General features: G+C 42.6%; 1 protein-coding gene and 1 non-coding gene across 2 annotated transcripts in view; one reads left to right on the top strand and one right to left on the bottom strand.

Moving 5' to 3' along the window:
• The first annotated feature begins 378 nt into the window (after nt 1-378).
• LOC144505720 (U2 spliceosomal RNA) lies at nt 379-578 on the top strand. Its single transcript, XR_013499854.1, has one exon. It is a non-coding gene; the product is annotated as a U2 spliceosomal RNA (small nuclear RNA).
• Nucleotides 579-4,240: 3,662 nt separating this feature from the next.
• The window catches only part of tgfbi (transforming growth factor, beta-induced), a 64,563-nt gene continuing 62,249 nt past the window's right edge, over nt 4,241-6,554 (bottom strand). The window contains exons 16-17 of the mRNA XM_078230890.1: nt 5,296-5,320; nt 4,241-5,164 (exon numbers count right to left, since the gene is read on the bottom strand). Of these exons, the coding sequence (XP_078087016.1) occupies nt 5,133-5,164; nt 5,296-5,320 (57 nt within the window). The 3' untranslated portion in view covers nt 4,241-5,132. The remainder of the gene's footprint in view (nt 5,165-5,295; nt 5,321-6,554) is intronic.

Here is a 6,554-nt window from a genome sequence, read left to right as displayed (position 1 = left end):
CAGCTCGACTGCTGGAGACCAGTCGTGATTCCCATTGGGGGAACATCTGACGTTCCCAGAAGATGCAGCATTAAGCCATTTAATAAGATGTTAATTAATTTAAATTCATTCAAATCAGGTTTGCGCCTTTTCTGGGCGTACCACTACCTGGAAGTTCCTCTCCTAGTCACTCATCAGCCTGACTTGGAAATTGATTGCTGTTCCTTCACTGTCACTGGGTCAAAATCCTGGAATTCCCTCCCTAACTGCAGATATACCAAGAAGGCAGCCCACCACCATCTTCTCAAGGGCAACTAGGGACAAGCAATAAATGCTGGCCAAGCCGGCGACACCCACATTGTGTAAATTAATTAAAAACAAAAACTAAAAATAAAAATAATCGCTTCTCGGCCTTTTGGCTTAGATTCAAGTGTAGTATCGACATGCTGTACTTGGTTGAAGTCATTAGGTTACATTTTAGCTTCATTTGAAGCAATTTTTGAAAGCGGCATCTCGGCCTTTTGGCTAAGATGCAAATGAGATCAAGCCTTGGAGGAGGAGCTATGCCTACTCCAATCAGCTTGGATCATGTAGATCAAGCCCAAGACAGGAGGTGAGAGCCCTGTCTTGTCAGCTTGGATCGGGAATGTCTCACTTGTTGAGACTCTGAATTGGACTTGATTTGATTGAATTGGAATAAAAACAAAAAAATAAAAAATAAAAACTCCTGCTCATTCTTCTTACGTTCTTAATCCAGGAACTGGAGAATTGGCTGAGAATAGAATAGATGATGTTACTGGCCCCAGATCAGTAGGGGTTTCATATTTATGGAGATTTAAGAAAACTGGACAATGTATCAAAGTAAAGGGAGATTAATGATTTTGATTGATTTTCTTGAGAAATGGTGACCACAGTTTTCTCAAAATAGCTTAAAAATCAGATGAGAAATGGGGCACGGGGCCGGGGGGAGGGTTGGGGGGGGGGGGGGGGGGGCGGTGTGGGGGGTTGGTAAGAGCAGCCTGTGCAGCCGCCAGACTTCTAGGGACACTTGACTGACTTTGACATTACAAGTTCCTTGATAACCGTGTAAGGTTATTTTGCATCCCAAAAAGAATATTTTGTGTTGTAAAGTTGGCCAGGTCTTTGGTGAGCATTGGATAGCTCTGTAAACCAATCCTGCTGAGACATGATTTATTGCAAAACGGAGAGTCCGGTGTCGTCATCGCAGACTGAAATTATTTCCTCTATCTATGTTTATCTTCTCTTTTGGCAACTGGAACTTGTTTAATCTCACTAACTCCCACAGGCAAACAGATCACCACAGTTTGCTCACTTTGATGGTTTTCTTCCATGTATAGCTGTCAATACCATTTTCCCTCAGATTACACCTCAGACTGTTTTAATATCTCTTTTTCTGGTCCAATGTGCTTCTTTGGTTGGAACTCAGTTCAGAATAAAATAGTGGGACATGTTTTTTTGTATATTATCACAGCTGTCTGTTGAGATTTTCTCCCACTGATCTCCCAATTGAGATTTCCGGCATCTCCACATCGAGATTTTCTGGTACAGGAGATCAAAAATGTTTTATACACAAATAAAGTGACTTCATTCAAGCAAGGCTGTTAAGTGCCCTGGATGTTTCCCGTCCTTTTAAGGTAAAATATTTTTGTTTTAAGCTACTAGTTTATAAAGTGCATTGCCCTTGGAATTATTACCTCGGAAATGGCTATCTAATATAGTACAACAATTTATCATCAGTTTCGCACCAGTATGCTGTGTGAGAAGCAGGCATTTTAAGGTAATAATTATAAAGTATTTGCCTGAAAGCTATGCTATGCAGGTTTGATGCTGGCATTCACCCTGTATATAACTGCTTCATGAAGTTTAAAGTTTATTTATTATTGTCACAAGTCGGCTTACATTAACACTGCAATGAAGTTACTGTGAAAATCCCTCAGTCACCACACTCCAGCGCCTGTTCGGGTACACTGAGGGAGAATTTAGCATGGCCAATGCATCTAACCAGCACTTCTTTCGGACTGTGGGAGGAAACCGAAGCACCCGGAGGAAACCCGCACAGACATGGGGAAAACGTGCAGACCCCGCACAGACACTGACCCAGGCCAGGAATTGAATCCAGGTCTGTGGCACTGTGAGGCAGCAGTGCTAACCACTGTGCCGCCCCTATGACATTGTGTAAAAAAAAATGTCAAGGCCTTAACATTTCAAATAGGGCCCAGGTGAAAGTGAGGCAAATGGTCAATCAGGGATTGGAAAATGGGCCACAGCCAATCAGATTGGCTGGCAGTTCTGAAGATCCAACAGCGCGAACAGCAGCAATGGCCAGGGCTGGGACTACACACAGTCTCCAGATACAGAGTAGCCGGAGTAGGTAAAATGTGCAACAACACGCTTCAGTATCAGTTGAATTAAATCAGAAGTAGCGGTCTTCCTTTAAGATTCGTGAAATTTACTTGTGGATTGGAAATCTTGCAAAGCAGATAACAGCCAATGGGAAAATTTTCTGGCGGTCGGGAATGGTGAAGGGGAGCAGAGAATCCAATGGGAGTCCCAAAACGTTGGTGGGACTTCCCATTGAGATTGTGCCCACCACTGATGTGATGGGGTTCCTGCCATGAAAGGTCAGGAACCCCATTAGCAGGCATTTAAATGTCATTCATAGAAATCATAGAAACCCTACAGTACAGAAAGAGGCCATTCGGCCCATCGAGTCTGCACCGACCACAAACCCACCCAGGCCCTACCCCCATAATCCCTATATATTTACCCACTAATCCCTCTAACCTACGCATCCCAGTTCACTAAGGGCAATTTTTAGCATGACCCATCAACCTAACCCGTACATCTTTGGACTGTGGGAGGAAACCGGAGCACCCGGAGGGAACCCACGCAGACACAAGGAGAATGTGCAAACTCCACACAGACAGTGACCCAAGCCGGGAATCGAACCCAGGTCCCTGGAGCTGTGAAGCAGCAGGGCTAACCACTGTGCTACCGTGCCGCCCATTAGCGGGCCTCCCCGCTGTAACAGCGCCCCATGAAGGGAACTCCCCCATTGGCTAATGTCATAAACACCAAGCGAGAGCAAGGGAACTGATTTGGTGAGTAGTGGGCAAGGCTGAGTGAATGTTACTAGATTATAGCACTTAACTTTTTGATGGAGGTGGCACGATCAGTGGTAATAAGGGGACAGATGGCAGAGTTCCGAGGTGACGTCACAGTTCAGAACGTGACACGGGACCAACAGGAATAGCTGATCAGTGAGTCCTGGTGGGTATTTTCAAACTATAAATTGTAACTCATTGTTGAAGCAAGGCTAGGGACCTATTTGATTTATTGGTGTTGTTTAGAACTTTGGTGAGGCCACAGCTGGAGTACTGTGTGCAGTTCTGGTTGCCACATTGTAGGAAGGATGTGATTCCATTGGAGAGGGTGCAGGGGAGATTCACCAGGATATTGCCTGAGATGAAACATTTAAGTTATGAAGAGAGGTTGGATAGACTTGGGTTGTTTTTGCTGGAACAGAGAAGATTGAGGGTGTGACCTGATCAAGGAGTACAGGATTATGCAGTTGTTCAACTTCGTAGAAGGGTCAGTCATGAGAGAACACAAATTCAAGGTGAGGGCAGGAAGTTTGGGGGGTGCAATGTGAGGAAAAATGTTTTTACCCAGAGGGTGGTGATGGCCTGGAATGTGCTGCCTGGGAAAGTGGTGGAGGCAGGTTGCCTCACATCCTTTAAAAAGTACCTGGATGAGCACTTGACAGATCATAACATTCAAGGCTATGGGCCAAGTGTTGGTAAATGGGACTAGATAGTTGGGTCAGATGTTTCTCACATTTGGTGCAGACTTGATGGGTCAAAGGGCTTCTTCTACACTGTATAATTCTGTGATTCTGTAATACAGGGACTCAGGGAATGCTCTGGGGACCTGGGTTTGGATCCTACTATGGCAGATGGTGAAAATTGAATCCAACAAATAGTTTGGAATTAAAAGTCTAATGATGACCAAGAACCCATTGTTGATTGTCATAAAACCCCATCATTTACTAATGCCCTTTAGAGAAGGAAATCGGCCACAGCAATATGGTTGACTCTTTAATGGCCCCTCAAGGGCAATAAAAGATGGATGAACCACACCCCATGAAAGATTTAAAAATCATTCAAGAAACCAACCAAATAATTGTGGTATCAATACCTTAAGGTACTGATTAATAATTAATAAAGAATAAGAAGGCTTTCTAAAAAATGAACATTTTATTGTAGTTGCAAACTGTTTCAGAGAAATGAATATTTTTGAAAATATTACAGAAGAAATTTCCAAGATAAATATACTATTAAAAAGGATTTCCAACGTGTTTGGAAATATATATATATTTATATATTTTATGACCCTTACCAAAGTCGAAGGGATATAGAACAAAGCCAGACTGCAGCTTGTGACATGCAAGCATCATAACAGCGACATGAAATACTCAGGTCAAAAACACAAACTAACATGTGCATAATAAAAGGAAATAAAATTAAAAATGAAATGGAAACAAAATGTGGTACTGTAGATAATATTTCTTTTCAGGTAAATGTTGGGTTATATTCATTACAAGCAATCTAGAAAACAAAGAGGGGTCCACAAAAACGTGCTGCCGAATGGTACATGCATGAGCACACAAAGAATCAAATACAAATATGTTACACAAGCATACATGCAATACACAAACATATATGCACGGATATACACACACATGCACAGCACTTTCACACTCATGCAAACAGGCACACTTATGGTTATGCATACAAACACTAACACGTACGCATACTTATACATGCATATTCTATGTTCCAGCTCTGCAAACCTCACTGGTAGACTTGCTATAGCTTCGAACCAGACTCCACCAGCACTCCGCCATTAATAAAATGCTAAATGTAATCTCGGGTGACACAACAAAAAAAAGTAACACTGCAACTCCAATCCTAATCCTGAAAATATACAAATAAGCAAGCAATATGACATTATAGTGACAAAATGACATGCTACAGAATATAAACATTCAAATTGGGAAAAATCTGTGTCACAGAATTCAGAGTTCCTGAAAGGTTCATGCAATGATCAATTGGCTGCTTTTTGCAGTCCTATTACTTGCTCTTTTGCAGAATGGCTTCTCTGACTGAAATTTAAAATAAAATTGTATTATATTACTTACAGTACATTCAACAATGAATCACTAAAATATGCAGTAAGATTTATTACCATTGCAAAAATCAAAATTATAGAAATATTTCAGGATGTGTTGCATACCTTTCCGTACTCTAGGTCGTGGAACCTACAACCCAAAAGAAGAAAAAAGACTTTAATATCTTTGTTCCATCTTAATAAGGAATGTAACACTCTTGTGCATAACAATTTAATTTTACAGAAGAACCTCACTACATCTGATCAACAAGACTTTTGCCAATTACCCATAAATGCATTCTTTCAAGGGTGGAGATGTAGGTTATTCATTGATTTCATAGAATCCCTACATTAGAGAAGGAGGCCATTCGGCCCATCGAGCCTGCACCAACAACAATCCCACTCAGGCCCTATCCCCGTAATCCCCACTCATTTACCCTGCTAATCTCCTTGACACTAGGAGGCAATTTTAGCATGGCCAATCCACCTAACCTGTGCATCTTTGGAGTGTGGGAGGAAACCGGAGCACCCGGAGGAAACCCATTCAAACGCGGGGAGAATGTACAAACTCCACATAGACTGTCACCCAAGCTGAAATAGAACCTGTGTCCCTGGCGCTGTGAGGCATCAATGCTAACCATTGTGCTGCCCATTTTTACAATCTGAGGTGTCTCTTTGATAGAGAATACAGTTTCCCCAGGACCCACAATGAGTTTCTCACCAAGACATCCTCACTCTTTACTCTGTCAGCCTCTGCAAAGAGTAACTTCTTGGAATCCATGATTTCAATCTTTCGCTCATGCCTCCTCCAATTTCACTGCCCTCTGGTTCTCTTAATTTCCCACCCCCAAACCTCCCTATCAGCTTTCCTACAGATAGTCACAGACACCCCTTGAACTTGTCATCGCTCATGGCATATTCCTCTCATAAGGGTCTAATCACTTCCTAGCATCCCTCAAGGTTTACAACTTCAACCCTCTTCGAACCTCACTTCCTTCTGCATCTACCGTTGGGAAACTCCCGCAAGTCACTTACAACCACAATTTCAAATTTGCCATTACCTCGCCTTTATTTCTACATTTGCCACAGAATGTCTACAGCTGTCACACTCCTTATACATTCACTCTGTCTTTGAAGTCCAAGCCCAGTTAAATTCTTACTCTTTCTTATACATGTCATTGCCTCATCTTAAGTCTCTTAAGGGTGGCACAGTGGTTAGCACTGCTACCTCACAACGCCAGGGACCCGGGTTCGATTGCAGTCCTGGGTGAGTGCCTGTATGATCTTTGCTTGATCTCCCCATGTCTGCGTGGGTTTCCGCTAGGGCTCTGGTTTTCTCCCACAGTCCAATGTGCAGGTTAGGTGGATTGGTCATGGTAAATTGC

Source organism: Mustelus asterias, chromosome 16 (genome assembly GCF_964213995.1).
Source record: "Mustelus asterias chromosome 16, sMusAst1.hap1.1, whole genome shotgun sequence".
Lineage (NCBI taxonomy): Eukaryota > Metazoa > Chordata > Chondrichthyes > Carcharhiniformes > Triakidae > Mustelus > Mustelus asterias.
This window is presented reverse-complemented; position numbering and strand designations above follow the sequence as displayed.